This window comes from Trichomycterus rosablanca, chromosome 5 (assembly GCF_030014385.1).
Source record: "Trichomycterus rosablanca isolate fTriRos1 chromosome 5, fTriRos1.hap1, whole genome shotgun sequence".
NCBI classification, from domain to species: domain Eukaryota; kingdom Metazoa; phylum Chordata; class Actinopteri; order Siluriformes; family Trichomycteridae; genus Trichomycterus; species Trichomycterus rosablanca.
Genome location: NC_085992.1, coordinates 19,606,122 through 19,622,864, shown reverse-complemented (window position 1 = coordinate 19,622,864; position 16,743 = coordinate 19,606,122). Strand labels below are relative to the sequence as shown.

The following is a 16,743-nucleotide window of genomic DNA, read 5'->3' as shown; positions in this document are numbered from 1 at the left end:
AAATGTAATTTACTAATTTATTTTAAATAGTTTGGAAAAAAAACATAAACATGTTTTATACTTTGCTGAATGACAAAATCCCAATATTAAATACGTTTTTCAGTACCAATACCATTTTATCCTTTATAATGCAAACCCTTAGTTCCCATATGACCAAAGGCACATTGTTGTGAATGTATATCAATGTGTGCAGAAGCTGTGTAAAAATTCATTTCTAATACATTTTTATACTCATTCATGCAACTTACTGGGGAGGAAGAAGACATAAGAAAGAGAAATCAAGCACCCAATCCACACAATAAAACCCAGGTGAATGACATGATATACAAAGCAAAACAAACACAAAACACCAGCAAAATAAAATCTTCAGCAAAAGAAAAACAATGAATCACTTTTATGTGCTCCCTTCCTGACAAACAGATGTGAAGTCTTATTTTTAGAGGAAAAAGGTTTTTTTTTTTTGCTACTAAGTGTTTTTTTTTTGGTTTCCCATAGATGTGAAGTGTTAGGGAGCAAAAGCAGCATTTGAAGTGTTTGGCAGGAAAGTCTGAGATAAAGTTTAAGAGCTTTTTCCTTTTTAATGCACAGTGGCCAAGGCACGTCTCATCACTGCTGAGAGAGAAGAGCGTTGCGATTGGCTTTCATCTTCTCCAGCCGCTTCACCAGGTGGTTATTGGTCATCTCCATCTCCTCAGTTTTATCCAGGGCTGTTCGCAGCTGTAGAATTGACAAAGAATTTTTTTAAAAACCACTTATTTATATACAGTGGGGGAAATAAGTATTTGATCCCCTGCTGATTTTGTAAGTTTACCCCCTTACAAAGACTTGAACAGTCTATAATTTTTATGGAAGGTTTATTTTAACAGAGAGAGACAGAATATCAACAAAAAATCCAGAAAAAAAAAAACATTAAATAAAGGTTATGAATTAATTTGTATTTAATTAAGGGAAATAAGTATTTGATCCCCTACCAACCAGCAAGAATTCTGACCCCCACAGACCGGTTATGTGCCCATGAGGCACACAAATTAGTCCTGTCCCTGTATAAAAGACTCCCGTCACAGAATCAGTTTCTTCCGTCAAATCTCTCGACCACCATGGGCAAGACCAAAGAGCTATCAAAGGACGTCAGGGACAAGATTGTAGACCTGCACAAGGCTGGAATGGGCTACAGGACCATCAGCAAGAAGCTTGGTGAGAAAGAGACCACTGTTGGTGTGATCATTCGAAAATGGAAGAAATACAAGATCACAGTCAATCACCCTCGCTCTGGAGCTCCATGCAAGATCTCACCTGGTGGGGTAAGAATGATTCTGAGAAAGGTGAGGTGTCAGCCCAGAATTACACGGGAGGAGCTCGTCAATGATCTCAAGGGAGCTGGGAGCACGGTCACCAAGAAAACCATTAGTAACACACTTCGCCGTAATGGATTGAGATCCTGCAGTGCCCGCAAAGTCCCTCTGCTCAAGAAGGCTCATGTACAGGCCCGTCTGAAGTTTGCCAATGAACACCTGAATGATTCAGAGAAAGCTTGGGAGAATGTGATATGGTTAGATGAGACCAAAATTGAGCTCTTTGGCATCAACTCCACTCGCCGTGTTTGGAGGCAGAGAAATGCCCAGTGGGGATGGTGTTCTTGGGGTCATATCCAGCATTTCTCTGCTCCCAGCTCCCTTGAGATCATTGACAAGCTCCTCCCGTGTAATTCTGGACTGACCTCACCTTTCTCAGAATCATTCTATCCCACGAGGTGAGATCTTGCATGGAGCTCCAGAGCGAGGGCGATTGACTGTGATCTTGTATTTCTTCCATTTTCGAATTATCGCACCAACAGTGGTCTCTTTCTCACCAAGCTTCTTGCTGATGGTCTTGTAGCCCATTCCAGCCTTGTGCAGGTCTACAATCTTGTCCCTGACGTCCTTTGATAGCTTTTTGGTCTTGCCCATGATGGTCGAGAGATTTGAACGGAAGAAACTGATTCTGTGACAGGAGTCTTTTATAAAGGGACAGGACTCATTTGTGTGCCTTTTGTGCACATAACCGGTCTGTGGGGGTCAGAATTCTTGCTGGTTGGTAGGGGATCAAATACTTATTTCCCTTAATTAAATACACATTAATTTATAACTTTTATTTAATGTTTTTTTTTCTGGATTTTTTGTTGATATTCTGTCTCTCTCTGTTAAAATAAACCTTCCATAAAAATTATAGACTGTTCAAGTCTTTGTAAGGGGGTAAACTTACAAAATCAGCAGGGGATCAAATACTTATTTCCCCCACTGTATTTATGCACACTCATAGGGTGTAGTGATTTAGACCTATTTAAACACTAATAATTGCCTGGCACATCAATAAAAACATCTAGCCTGTAATTAGGAGAACAAGGTTTAACATTAAGTTTGTTGGCAACAAGTGCTTAAAAACAAACTACTAAATGGCTGTCAGAAAACTAGGCTCACTCTTGTAAATAGCACAACCAGAAAACCTGTCTCAAAGCAACAATCAACATCTTGTCTAAATCAGTCAATTTCTTTTAACTGGATCAAGCCATATTTTATTGATTAAAGAAGCTACCAAAAAGACAATATTAAGTTTTTATAAATAAGCATCTTACACGTTTTACAATTGTTTTGAATTCAAGGAAGAAGCCACTACCAAGGAAGTGCCACACTACCAATGACTTGAAAAATTCTGATACTAATGCCAAGTTCACACTACACAACTTTCCAAGTCGTCAGGTTCACACTACACGACTGGATCTCTTGTAATCGGGAGTCTTTCAAGTCGGTGTGGCTTTCACACTACACGACAGATCGTCGATAGGGGGTTTCACACTACACAATCTATCACCAACTGGAATCGCAGGCGAGTCTGTCTGGTCTCCTAAACTACGCTTTGTCACAAAAACAAACGCGAGAAGTGACGAAAGGTTTAATGATACCACATCCAAAAGTGCACGTCAACAAGTAGCGAGCGATCAAAGTTTGTGCGCTGATGTGCAGAGTAAAATCAAAGAAAAAAAATACATGAATCTGAGTGGATTTGGCATGGATTGTTCTATAGTGAGTTGGAGGTTAATAAATATTTTTGCAATGCACTGTTGGTGTTATGTTTTGTAGAAGGATAAGGTCAGAAATACTGTAAAACTTGAAAATGCGCATTAAAAAACCTGGATGGAAAAGCTCAAAATTCGAAAAAAGACCCAAATATCGCAAAAAAAGTTCACGCTTGAACGAGGTGGAAAAGTTAGAATATCGCATCGCCTAAATGCCTCTAAGTCACACACACGTGTGTATTAACGTGTGTAGTGTACCTGAAAAGGTGTGATGTTTTAAAGACTAATGGGTCATGTGCACTGCCGAGAGAGCCAAAACATACATCACAAATCAACAACTGGTCATCCACAAGTGCCTGCAAAACAATCAATGGTCATCCCGATTTACATAGTCCCTGTACCCGACTGCTGGAGGGAGGATTGGAATGTGTGTACCATCCAGTGCACCGTACACCTGTGGTATGTGGTGCGCTGCGTAATTACGCTGCACTATTTCTTCTGTCTCCTGCGCATTTGGTAATACGACGTGATGTTTCATTAGTTTTGATGTTATTGCCTGGCATACAGCGTATACACTACAGTGAACTATTGTTACGCTCACGCCGAACGTCTCGCCCACTACTACTTGTACAAGGCAATAGCAATCCTCTTTTCAGTTGGCACGGGTGGCCGGTGACTGTAAACTTTTGGTGCATGGTGCATAGCTCATCAAAGGCTGATTTTTACATTCTGAAATTCTAGATCCAAAGCTCGTCTGAAAAATGGTTCTGCACAATGTGCTCCCAAAATTGTTTAGTGCGTTTACGTTCCCAGATGTGAGGTGAACGTCACCGTGGCACGGAGATTTGAGCCCACATTAGTTGTTCGTTCTGCCCGACGTCTCTCACGTCATGTAAAGGTTTTTTAGCATAACTGTAGTTGATGGAAACGCAACATTTTTCGCTTTTTTTCCTGCCGATATTTCATAAACGCGCATTACACTTGCGAACCGTTTGGATGGAAACCCGGTTAGAGAGGCAAAGATAAAGAGACTGAAACTTTCTAAAGTATTTCAGCCAAAATAACCCAAAGAAACGAGCTGGACGCAGTGATGACCAGCGTTATTGAGGTAAGTTTTTACACCGCTTTGTGCTTTAACCAACGTAGTTAATGTTTGTTAATGCTAGAGTACTTGTCGGAAAACTATCTAAGAGTTCGCTATTTTTCAGGTTTGTTTGCTAGCTAACTCATTAAGTGCAATAGTTAATCAGTCATTTATATGAGTAACGTTATATAACTTAACATTACAGCCTAACGTTACCCTGTCTCGTCTTCCATATTTTTTGCTCTCGTTAATGAGAGCATTCATTCTAAATAATAAGCCTCCTCTACTTAATGATAGCTAGTTAGCTCAGCAGATAATTCAGTTAAGATATTTAACCTGTAATGGTTTAGTTGGCATAGCCAGTACACTATTTGTAATAAACTATGATACATAGCCTTCAGTTTGTGATAAATAATAGCACTAAGCAATGGAGTGTGGATGACTTTGACCAGAGAAGAGGTTCATGCACCCCTCAAATGGCTGAGGTCTTCACAGACAGCATTCAGACTCAGACTCAGACTCAGCTTTATTGTCATTCAAAACCATGTACATGATTAGAACGAAATGCAGTTACTTAGATCTTGGTGTGTGTAAACATAATAAAATATAAAATATAAATAACAAGAGAAACTATGTTTAGTAAAAATAAAACTTAAGACTTAAAAACTAGAAGAAATAACTAAGATAGGAATTTTAAATATTTACATTTACATTCAAGTATTGCACAGGAACTACAGCAGCTTTATGCGGATCTAAAGTGCACGATTCAAAGTATAGCAGCAGAAAAAGGCAGCACCAGGTCACAGGTGTTTAAAGTAACTGGTGCATAGACAGTATATGAGGGGTGGAGCAATTTAGCAGTCTGACTGCATCCGGAAAGAAGCTGTTTTTCAGTCTTGTTGTTTTTGCTCGGATGCAGCGCAGCCTCCTACCAGAGGGAAGGGGGGTGAAAAGTCCATGTGCAGGGTGGGTGGGGTCACGGAAGATGCAGGCGACTCTTTCCTTACATCTGGTAGTGTATATGTCCCCGATGGGTGGTAAGCTGCATCCGATGGTCCTCTGTGCAGACTTTACCACTCTCTGCAGCGCCTCCTTTTCTGCCACAGTGCAGCCAGCATACCACACAGTGAGGCAGGTGGTCAGGGTGCTCTCCACCACACAGCTGTAGAAGGACCTGAGGATGTCTGTGTGAAGACCTGCCCTCCTAAGCTTCCTCAGGAAATACAGGCGTTGGTTGGCCTTCTTTATGACAGTCATGGTGTTGGTATGCCAGGTGAGCGTGTCAGTCAGGTGAACCCCAAGGTACTTGACGGAGGGGACCATCTCCACAGCTAATCCATCAATGAGTAGAGGAGGAGGGGTTGTACCAGTCCTGCGGAAATCCACAACCATCTCCTTGGTTTTCTGAACATTGAGGATGAGGTTGTTGTCTCTGCACCACCATGTTAGGTCCTCCACCTCCTTCCTGTACGGCGACTCGTCTCCGTGGGTGATGAGTCCGACCACCACTGTATCATCCGTGAACTTAACCACGAGGTTGTTCTTGTGGTGTGCTCTGCAGTCATAGGTCATGAGTGTGTACAGTAGTGGGCTGAGCACACAGGCCTGGGGGGAGCCAGTGTTCAGGATGATGGTGGAGGATGTGACGTTGTTTATCCTGACATTTTGAGGCCTGCAGGTCAGGAAATCCAGGACCCAGTTACACAGGGAAGAGGAGGTTCCCAATGATTCCAGCTTGGACACCAGTTTCTGCGGAATGATGGTATTAAATGCAGAACTGAAGTCCAGAAACAACAGCCTCACGTAGAAGTCCTTGTTTTCCAGGTGGGTGAGGGCCTGGTGGGTAGGGTAGCAATGGCGTCAGCTGTGGACCGGTTCTGCCTATATGCAAACTGGTGTACGTCCTCCGCTACGTTGATGGTCTGTTTCAGGTGCCTCATTACCAACCTCTCGAAGCACTTCATGGTGACAGGAGTGAGTGCAATAGGTCGGTAATCGTTGAGACACGTCGCTGAAGAGGACTTTGGTACAGGGATGATAGTGGATGTTTTGAGACATACTGGAACTCTGGCCTGTGACAGTGAGATGTTAAATATATCCGTCAGGACCTCAGACAGTTGATATGCACAGTCCCTCAGAACTCTACCTGGAATTCCATCAGGGCCGGGGGCCTTTCGGGGGTTGACTTTCAGCAGTGTTCTTCTCACCTCTGCTATTGTTACGCTGATGGCTGGGAGTTTGTCCAAGGAGGGTGCGAGCCGGGAGGGGGTGGTGGTGTTGGAGACCTCAAAGCATGCATAAAAGGTGTTGAGGGTGTCGGGGAGAGCTGGGTCCTCAGGGCACTGTGTGCCCCCCCTCTTGTAGTCTGTGATGCACCTAATGCCCTTCCACATGCTCTATGGGTCGTTTGATGTGAAATGACCCTGAATCTTAAGAGCATATGTGGCTTTTGCTCTCTTTATTCCAGCAGACAGGTTTCTTCTGGCAGTTTTAAGTGCGGCTTCATCACCGTCTCTGAATGCGGCATCACGGGTTCTCAGCAGGGAACGCACCTCGCCATTGATCCATGGTTTCTGGTTCTGCCTGATGGTTATAGTCTTTGAGGTGGTCACATTCTCCATGCACGTCCTAATGTAGTCCATAACAGATGTTGTGTATTCCTCCAAATCAACATTGCTCTCTGATGTCGCAGCTTCCCTGAATATCTGCCAGTCTGTGGTCTCGAAGCAGTCCTGTAGCCTGGACACAGCACCTTCAGGCCACACACAGATGGTTTTTGTGTCAGGGTTTTTGCTCCTGGGCAGTATGCAGGAGCGAGCAGGAGAGAGATGTGATCCGAGGCGCCGAGGTGGGGGCGTGGCGCTGCTCTTCACGTGGTTGAAGTCCCCTGCCACTACATATAACGCTTCTGGATGTTTATTTTGTAGCGAGCCGATGCTGTCTTGCAGCTCCTTCAGCGCTACATTGGCGGTAGCTTGCGGGGGAACATAAACCGCAGCTATGAACACTGCTGTAAATTCCCGTGGCAGATAGTGGGGACGGCATTTTAGTATTAAATATTCCACCACATCAGAGCAATGGTTGCCTACTACGGAACAGTTCGTGCACCAACCTTTGTTGATATAGATGCAGAGTCCTCCTCCTCTGGTTTTACCGGAGAGCTGCCGGTCTTTGTCCGAGCGGAAAAGTAGCCGTCCGGCGAGCTCAAAGACATCCGGCATGTTGTTATTAAGCCACGTCTCTGTTAGAACAAGGACACTGCAGCTTTGCATCTCCCGATGGCACAGTCTGTGTCGCAGCAAGTCCATTTTATTATCCAAAGCCCGGACATTGGATAAAAAGAGCGATGGAATAGTGGGTCTGTTAGCGTTGGCTCTTAGCTTGGATAGCAGACCGGCTCTTCACATGTTTCTCAACGACATGTTATAAATGTTTTTGACTTCCAGAGTGATAACTTCTGAAACATAACAGTTTCTAATGCTGTCCAAAGCTTTCTTATTTAATTGAAATTTTTTATTGTAATTGTGTAATAATGTTTCAAATATATTTAATTAAACTATTAAGCTTAAGTTTCATATTCATGTTTCATGGTATTGGAACTTAAATAACATAACAGGGTTTTGTTATGTTAAGACAGAGATGGAGGGTATGACATAAATAATCGTTGACTAGTCGACTAATCGAAAAAATAATCGTCAGATTAGTCGACTACTAAAATAATCGTTAGTTGCAGCCCTAGCTGAGTAGTTCGCACATAGCGATTAAGAGCCGAGTTTTGATCACCGAGCAAACACAGAGTTGGCTCCTGAGCCGGCAAATCTAGTGCCGACCAGTCGGCAAGCGAAAATCAGGGCAAAAAATATGTAGTGTGAACTAGGCATCAGTGGCAAAAGGTTTTACAGACTGATAAGACCAAGACTGGTATTCACCAAATATAGCACTTAACATTCAGTCTAAAAAGTAAAAAAGCTGTGGGCAAATATTTCAGAAAAAGCATGTGGACCTCAACTAAACAGCTGTAGATAGGCAGCATAACAATGACCCTAAACAATGCAGTGGCTTATGGAGAGAAAAGTAAATATCCCTGAGTGGGCCAGTCAACCCTGATCTAAATTGGACAGAAAATATGTGAATGGACTTGAGAGTATTTAATTGCTGGTCAACAAAATTTGGACTGCAAATGAACAATTCTACAAAAAAAAATGGACAGATAATTTCCTAATCTATACAAAGCTGGTAGAGACACATTCAGACTGATGGTTGTAACTAGAGACAGAGTGGCTCTACATAGTGTCTTCTTCTTGTTCCTCAGCCTTTGTCCCGTTTTTCAGTTACGGGGTCGGCATTTCCGGCTTCTTCCCGTTAGGGGTCGCCGGCGGGATTTGGCACAGTTTTACGCCGGATGCCCTTCCTGACACAACCCTCCCTATTTATCCGGGCTTGGGACCTTCAATGCACTGGTCTGTGCATCCCAGCGGCTAGGTAACTATGGGACAATTCAGTGTCTCCAATTAGCCTAGCGGCATGTCTTTGGACTGTGGAAGGAAACCGGAGCACCCGGAGAAAACCCACACAGACACGGGAAGAACATGCAAACTCCGCACAGAAAGGACCCGGACCACCCCATCCCAGGATCGAACCCAGGACCTTCTTGCTGTGAGGCGACAGTGCTACCCACTTAGAGAGTGGCTCTACATAGTGTGAAATCAGGAATTTTTACATCATTTTTACAGATAATTTCTTTTTACAGAAGAGTTTTATTTTTTATAGGTTTTGAAGGACAGTTACCTTTTTTCTAACTGAACACTAAATTTCAAGATGATTTATTATAGGAACCGTACATAGCATGTATGTATGTATGTGCCTAAAACATTGCCAGATTATCGTATCACAACAAAAACCATTGCTGTACTGTTGTCAGATATGCAGTCCCTGTGTGGCCTTGTTAGATACTTCTTCTAGTATTATTTAACTTTTTTATGCAATTCAAGTACAGTAAAAGCAGACCAAGAGGCAGCAATCTCTTTCCTATTTTACTTCAAGATTCGTACCACTATCAAATCACAAAAATCACTGGATCCTTACCTCCCTTTGAAGTTTTCTTTTCTCAGCCTTCAATTCATCCTCAATTTTCTCAGAGTTATCAGCTGCTGCTTTGTATCTTGACACCTGTCCTTCAAGTCTGTTTATCTGCAGAGGTAAAAAGTAGACATTTGGTTGGATCACAATTATCTGTTTGGCAAATTTATATCTCAGAACCTGTGGTTTACTGAGGACACTGTCAGAGAACCGATTATTTCTTTTTACAACTTAATACTTACATTTTGTTCCATTGTAGCCATTTCCTGTTCTGCCTTTGAGAGCTTAAACTTGTATTCACTAATTTGTCTGTTGGCATCCCCTACAAAAGCAAAAAGCATAACTGGTTACCTGAAGACAACAAGACTCTGTAATCAAATAATTTATTAATTAAAAAAGGTCATTAAGCTGTTAATCAAACCATAAAAATAACAACATTTCTTTTCCATATTCTTTCTGTAAAGCATATTCATCTAGCAAAATTACACAAAAACTACTAGTGTTGTTGCTCCCAAATCAGGAAAGAACACAAGAGGCATGCGGGTCGTCACAAAACAAGTATTCGTTTTCTCTGCATGTTATGACTTGGGTTTGTTATCTGTGGCATTTTAAGTCAAACAGCTTGCAATGACACTTAAGTTTTGGCGTTTTTTTATCTAAAAAGATGCACAATTGTGACTAAATAACATCCAAGCAATTAAAGGTGACAACTGGGCAGAAATTGGGCATGAAGCAGAAACCTTCCAATTACTAGTAGCTCCACAAACCCATCAGGACCTGGCTGGTTGCAATACAGTGTACAGAGTCTATACACTGACTTGTGTATGAGTAATATGACTTCTATGAGTAATATGATTAAATTGTGTCCTTACTCTGCATTTCAATTAAGTGCAAGTCTGTGCCATTTTCCACCCGTTCTCCATCAGGGAAAACATTATCAATCTTAGAATATTTCTGTCGCTCTTCTTCCAGGTGCATTTTTAGTTTCCTGATCTGTAGGGCAAAAATATATTTATTAAATATTATTAAAAAATAATGTGCTACATACACTAATTTAGCAGATTCTTATACTGTCCCATAACAACACCATGTCTACAAAGCTCAGAACCCCACACTAATAAACTCATACCTGGGCTAAAAGTTCCTCTTTCTCTTCAGCAAGCTTTCGTAGCCGAACATCTGGTGTGGTTGCGAGTACAGAAGGAAAGGATGGTGATTACAGCAAGAAAAAAAAAAAAAAAAAATTTAGGCATGATTTTAATTTAGTACACTTTACTATAATCAAATGTTCTCACTGCAACCTCTGAGAATCCACATCAACACGGTCCTCTCAAAAATCTATGTACATGTTAATATTCTGCTTTAATACTAGCAAACAATATATTATTCCTTCTCATACCAAGAGGTCCATCTCCAGCTGACTCCAGCAACTGAGCAGCTTCTTGGGTAACAACAGTGATTCCTGAGGTGGGGGATTCAGGACCGACATCTCCATTGGGCAGTCCTTCAGGAATAATGACGAGTCCATGTTTCTGTGTGAAACAAAAGATATCAGAAAAAATTATATGCTTTCTGAGAGCTTTTTAAATGCAGTATAAAATTAAAATGAAAAAAATTGGACTCTGACATTTTGCTCACTTCATTGTGTTGTGAATTCGATACTGAATACAGGTAATTGCTATTTTTACCCATCAACTCAATTACCCAACTCAATTACCCAAATGTCATAAATAAGTGGAACAGCAGGTCCTTTACAGACCATTCCTATTTGTTAACTTACCTTGCACTTTTCATAAATGTATATTTTTGTTACAGATCTAGCATGCACCTTATTTTTCTTAGTAATTCATATTTGTAATTTATTATAAAAATGCTGTTATATGCTATACTGTATATGCTGCTTTATATACATTCTAAACTGTTAAGACGGTTACACAACTTTAATTTATTGACAGTGGAAAAAATCCACTTTTAATGGACAATCTTGGCAAATTTTTGCTTTCTTGAACATTTTTGGTGATCATGATTGTATCACATAGAAATTGTCAAACATGAGATTAAGTTTTACTGATTAAACAAGACACACCCAAGTGTTTTGCTGCTGATTTTCATTTATATTCATTGTCCGGTGCATCTCGTTTAAATGTCCAGCAATAGTCAGTCAGCATTGACGAATTCCAGTAGACTTGGTAATGCTTTCTGTCATGGCACTGTCTAAGTGAAAGCGCTAACCACTTACTGCACCAAGTAACAACAAGTAACAAGTATTGTTGCACTTCATCGCTTTGTAAGCTTGAAGAATTGATAGAACAGAAGTAACAGTTGGTCCTTCTGTTCCTGCCATATCATTGGGACAGGGAACAGCATTGACTTGCAAGAACCTTTCAGCCAAGCTCTACGATCAACAGCACACCTTGCACAACAGATGTGAGGAGCCCAGGCTTTGTCTTGATCACCAATCTTACTTACAGCTCATAGGCTTTCATAACAAGAGCTGTCATGGTTCATCTATGAGGTTTAAGCGTGTACTTGCCACAAATGTAACAGAATGTACCGCAGCTGTTGCGACACTGACGAGACATTGTAGCTATATCAGATTGTCCTGTAGCAGTTTATACAGTGTATCACAAAAGTGAGTACACCCCTCACATTTCTGCAAATATTTCATTATATCTTTTCATGGGACAACACTATAGAAATAAAACTTGGATATAACTTAGAGTAGTCAGTGTACAGCTTGTATAGCAATGTAGATTTACTGTCTTCTGAAAATAACTCAACACACAGCCATTAATGTCTAAATGGCTGGCAACATAAGTGAGTACACCCCACAGTGAACATGTCCAAATTGTGCCCAAAGTGTCAATATTTTGTGTGACCACCATTATTATCCAGCACTGCCTTAACCCTCCTGGGCATGGAATTCACCAGAGCTGCACAGGTTGCTACTGGAATCCTCTTCCACTCCTCCATGATGACATCACGGAGCTGGTGGATGTTAGACACCTTGAACTCCTCCACCTTCCACTTGAGGATGCGCCACAGGTGCTCAATTGGGTTTAGTCCATCACCTTTACCTTCAGCTTCCTCAGCAAGGCAGTTGTCATCTTGGAGGTTGTGTTTGGGGTCGTTATCCTGTTGGAAAACTGCCATGAGGCCCAGTTTTCGAAGGGAGGGGATCATGATCTGTTTCAGAATGTCACAGTACATGTTGGAATTCATGTTTCCCTCAATAAACTGCAGCTCCCCAGTGCCAGCAACACTCATGCAGCCCAAGACCATGATGCTACCACCACCATGCTTGACTGTAGGCAAGATACAGTTGTCTTGGTACTTCTCACGAGGGCGCCGCCACACATGCTGGACACCATCTGAGCCAAACAAGTTTATCTTGGTCTCGTCAGACCACAGGGCATTCCAGTAATCCATGTTCTTGGACTGCTTGTCTTCAGCAAACTGTTTGCGGGCTTTCTTGTGCGTCAGCTTCCTTCTGGGATGACGACCATGCAGACCGAGTTGATGCAGTGTGCGGCGTATGGTCTGAGCACTGACAGGCTGACCTCCCACGTCTTCAACCTCTGCAGCAATGCTGGCAGCACTCATGTGTCTATTTTTTAAAGCCAACCTCTGGATATGACGCCGAACACGTGGACTCCACTTCTTTGGTCGACCCTGGTAAAGCCTGTTCCGAGTGGAACCTGTCCTGGAAAACCGCTGTATGACCTTGGCCACCATGCTGTAGCTCAGTTTCAGGGTGTTAGCAATCTTCTTATAGCCCAGGCCATCTTTGTGGAGAGCAACAATTCTATTTCTCACATCCTCAGAGAGTTCTTTGCCATGAGGTGCCATGTTGAATATCCAGTGGCCAGTATGAGAGAATTGTACCCAAAACACCAAATTTAACAGCCCTGCTCCCCATTTACACCTGGGACCTTGACACATGACACCAGGGAGGGACAACGACACATTTGGGCACAATTTGGACATGTTCACTGTGGGGTGTACTCACTTATGTTGCCAGCTATTTAGACATTAATGGCTGTGTGTTGAGTTATTTTCAGAAGACAGTAAATCTACACTGCTATACAAGCTGTACACTGACTACTCTAAGTTATATCCAAGTTTCATGTCTATAGTGTTGTCCCATTAAAAGATATAATGAAATATTTGCAGAAATGTGAGGGGTGTACTCACTTTTGTGATACACTGTACACTGATATCAATCCAATGACGGCATATGTGTGCCAGTGTTGCCAACTCCTCAGTAAGGAAAGTAGCTATTGGCTGTCCTAAAAGTCGCTAGAAGTCGCTAAATGACGTCATCGCCATGTGACGTCATGTGCAGAAGGTCCATTTGCGTGTAATTGACGCTGTAGAAGAGAGGAATAACATCGTGGGTGAGACAAAAAGTGGGTAAAAAAAACACCCTAAATATGTTTAGAACTACAAATGAACATTCTTCTGTTGAGTCGTGGTTTGTTTTTCTTTTTTAAGACAACACTGAGCTACTCTGAGCAGGGTTGCCAGATTGCGACAGTAATTTTCAGCCAAAATGCATGAAAAAACGCCCAAAACACAGGATAAGCAGATGATGTTTAGCATTTCACAAATAATAAACTAGTTAAACCATCATGACCTACAAATTAATATCTTAAAATGTACAGATCAGTAATTATACATTATAAAGGACAAATTATTTTTGCTTGCATGTCTTTGAAGTAGCCTACCAAGTTTGTAAAATGCATTATTTATGATAAGACACACAGGACTTTGCAAGTAAATAAGAATAAACTTGCAAGCAATGAAAGTTTAACCTCTCGTACATATGAGAGGTTATATGTACGAGACTTGTTACCTTCATATTCAACTCAAATCACTTGTCTAACATATGAATCAGTGTATTGATAGGCGTGGCAACAGTGTCTTGGACTGGAAAGAATAACCTGTCAATCAAACTTTTGACAACGGGTTGGATGTGGTGGGAGAAGGTAGACCTATTTATATTCCACCTGCTTTAGAAAGCAATTGTTTTTTTGTTTTTTTATTTACATTTTAAGCCGCCAAAATGACACAAACCAGCCCAAATTTTGTCCACCTGCCAAAGTGTGTTTTTCCCCGCCAATTACCAACAAAATACGCCCATTTTGGTGGAAAACCGCCCAATCTGGCAACACTGACTGTGATACTGACCAGCCGTGAGTGCTTTGGGACGGCGGAGGGGCTCACCGCAGCTGCTGAGGACAGTAACTGCAGAACAATATGTGTTTTCACATTTGAGTCTCCAAAAGTCTCCAATAACACCAGAAAAAGTCGCTAGATTTGTCGCTAGTCGCTTTTTTGAAAAACAGTCGCTAGAGGGGTCTGAAAACTCGCTAAATATAGCGACAAAGTTGCTGAGTTGGCAACACTGATGTGTGCTAGCTGCTTATATGGCCTCTAAAGACAGCGGCCAGAACTGTCTAGACATGTCCAGACATGCCTAATCTTTAAAAATGGAATGCAGGCCTAGGCCTGCCTTTATAAGACAAACCAAGAAAAAAATCTATACAGACAGACTGAAAATATAAAAAAAAAAAAAAAAAAAAATAGAAAAAGAAGATTTTAACAACTGGTATGTGATAGGAAAATTTTAAGGTGATTTTTGTTATCAGCAGCTCAAAATACATACAATTTATTATTATTTTTTATTTATAAACTTTACACAGAAAGGACTCAGACCACTCCACCTGGAAAACAAACCCAGGACCTTCTTGCTGTAAGGCGACAGTGCTACCCACTGAGCCACCATGCTGCCCCAAATACACAAGACACACCCAAAAATGTTCAAGGAGCAAAATCTCTGCTGACCAGTGAACACAATATCAAGTACTACACCTAGTTACCACACTCACAAATTACTGTTTTGTACAAATATAAATGATGCATGGTAAAAATGGTAATAGGTAAAAAATTTACCTATTATTCACACTGTTTTTTTTCTTTCCAACACTGACATACCTCTCCTGTTTTGGATTTCCCCTTGAGGTCAGCCAGCTCATCTCTGAGCTCGTCCCTTTCATTCCTAATGCAATCAAAGTACTCTTTCTGTCTCTCTAAGGCCTGGCCAAACAGCAGGGCAGGAAAAGAGAAAAGAGGCATGAAGCGAACAAGTGGAGAAAGAGATGACATGATGGTGGCCATGCACACACTGAAAGCGGGTTCATTCAGACACACACACAGCAGAGGCAGCAAAAGCACAAAAAGAAGCAAAAGCAAGCATAGAAAGATACCACGAACTTAAAGATGCATGCTTAGGGTAGCTGTGAATGTCAACAACTTGACAGACCCCAACAGTTATTAGGGCTGAAACTATTAGCAATCAGAGAAACAGATTAATTGATAAATCTAAATCTACATAAAGACATTATGCAAATCCACAAGTATTTTGCAATTCAGCAAATCAGCCTGACTACAAGATTCATTATGACACACTAAATTGTTCTCAATGATCCCATCCCTTTTAAAAATCTTAACCTAATAATTTTCAAATCACAATTGCAATTCATCTGCTGCTTACACTACCCCTGAACTGGCCGAGGAGAGCTGGAGACTAGCATCAGCCCACACTACACGCTTCTTTTCACCTGACAGTGGGGGATTCTCAGAGAGATCTGTGCTGCGTACATACAATTGATCAGACAGCAGAGGCTGGATTTCTGCGACAGCAAGAAGGAGAAACACAGTCAACCTTTTTTTCTTTTGACAAGGCCAATGTACCTGTTAGATTCCCAGTCAGGCTGATAGTACTGCTGAAATTTAAACTTGAGAGCTCTAGCTTACTGCAGTGTGGGCTAGCAACTGAGCTATGGACATCTGTTTGTAAAATCACGGTAAGAAGTGCATCTACCACAGAATGCTAGCCAATTACATTTTTAAGGGTTATAACTAAGAGAGAATAGCTGCATTTTCCATAGCTGGTATTGTCAAATTAGAATGCATAGCCTAAGTTAAGAAAGTTTAGGAAAAATATCATGCACACAGTATTGTTTTTGACTCAACATACTTTGATTTAATTTAAAATAACATGCCACTTGTTGCTTAGAGAAGGCTGTGTTGCTTGATGACAAACGTTTTGTGCAGTGTTTTTTTAGCCTCAATGTAAATAAATAAAAAATATATAAAGAACTAATGCAAAAAATTACTGCATGCATGTTAAACACACCATCATTTTTGCACTTTTAAAACTGGGCTGCAGGCTAATATTAAACTGTGCATGATACAGGTACACACGCTGGCAACTGATTATCATACAAGTTGATTAGAACATGCTTGTAAAAATGCCAACGTTGCAAAATCATCATACCGCAATCTTTTTGTCCTTCCAGTTAATAGTTTCTTGCAGATCAAACACCTCTCTCATGAGAGTATCTAACTTAAGCTGAACGCTCTGGTTCGCCTAAAAGGGCAGCATTAACATTGGTTGCCATGAAATAAAGATGTAAAAAGAGACCAGAAAGAGACAGAAAAACACACATGATGAAACACACAC

The 16,743-nt window shown here is 41.3% G+C and overlaps 2 protein-coding genes across 17 annotated transcripts in view; both read right to left on the bottom strand.

The window, feature by feature from the left end:
* Positions 1-3: 3 nt before the first annotated feature.
* The window catches only part of lrrfip2 (leucine rich repeat (in FLII) interacting protein 2), a 57,788-nt gene continuing 41,048 nt past the window's right edge, over positions 4-16,743 (bottom strand). For 7 of the 16 annotated variants that reach the window (XM_062995793.1, XM_062995795.1, XM_062995809.1 and 4 more), the window contains 8 exons: positions 16,558-16,650; positions 15,213-15,314; positions 10,615-10,747; positions 10,345-10,394; positions 10,088-10,208; positions 9,458-9,537; positions 9,222-9,326; positions 4-717 (listed from right to left, as the gene is read on the bottom strand). In XM_062995793.1, the coding sequence (XP_062851863.1) occupies positions 607-717; positions 9,222-9,326; positions 9,458-9,537; positions 10,088-10,208; positions 10,345-10,394; positions 10,615-10,747; positions 15,213-15,314; positions 16,558-16,650 (795 nt within the window). In that variant the 3' untranslated portion in view covers positions 4-606. The remainder of the gene's footprint in view (positions 718-9,221; positions 9,327-9,457; positions 9,538-10,087; positions 10,209-10,344; positions 10,395-10,614; positions 10,748-15,212; positions 15,315-16,557; positions 16,651-16,743) is intronic. The other 9 variants (XM_062995796.1, XM_062995798.1, XM_062995808.1 and 6 more) reach the window with 2 other exon arrangements.
* LOC134314382 (uncharacterized) lies at positions 6,533-7,444 on the bottom strand. Its single transcript, XM_062994964.1, has 2 exons — positions 7,249-7,444; positions 6,533-7,146 (listed from the first exon to the last, which is right to left on the bottom strand). Exons 1-2 carry the CDS (start codon positions 7,442-7,444, stop codon positions 6,533-6,535), a joined length of 810 nt encoding a protein of 269 aa, XP_062851034.1.

Excerpts from the sequence above, each read along its gene's own strand:
- LOC134314382 (XM_062994964.1), bottom strand. The coding sequence starts at position 7,444 with ATGGACTTGCTGCGACACAGACTGTGCCATCGGGAGATGCAAAGCTGC. Across the intron at positions 7,147-7,248 it reads CTGCATCTATATCAACAAAG|CAGTGTTCATAGCTGCGGTT; the intron begins GTTGGTGCACGA and ends GGGAATTTACAG.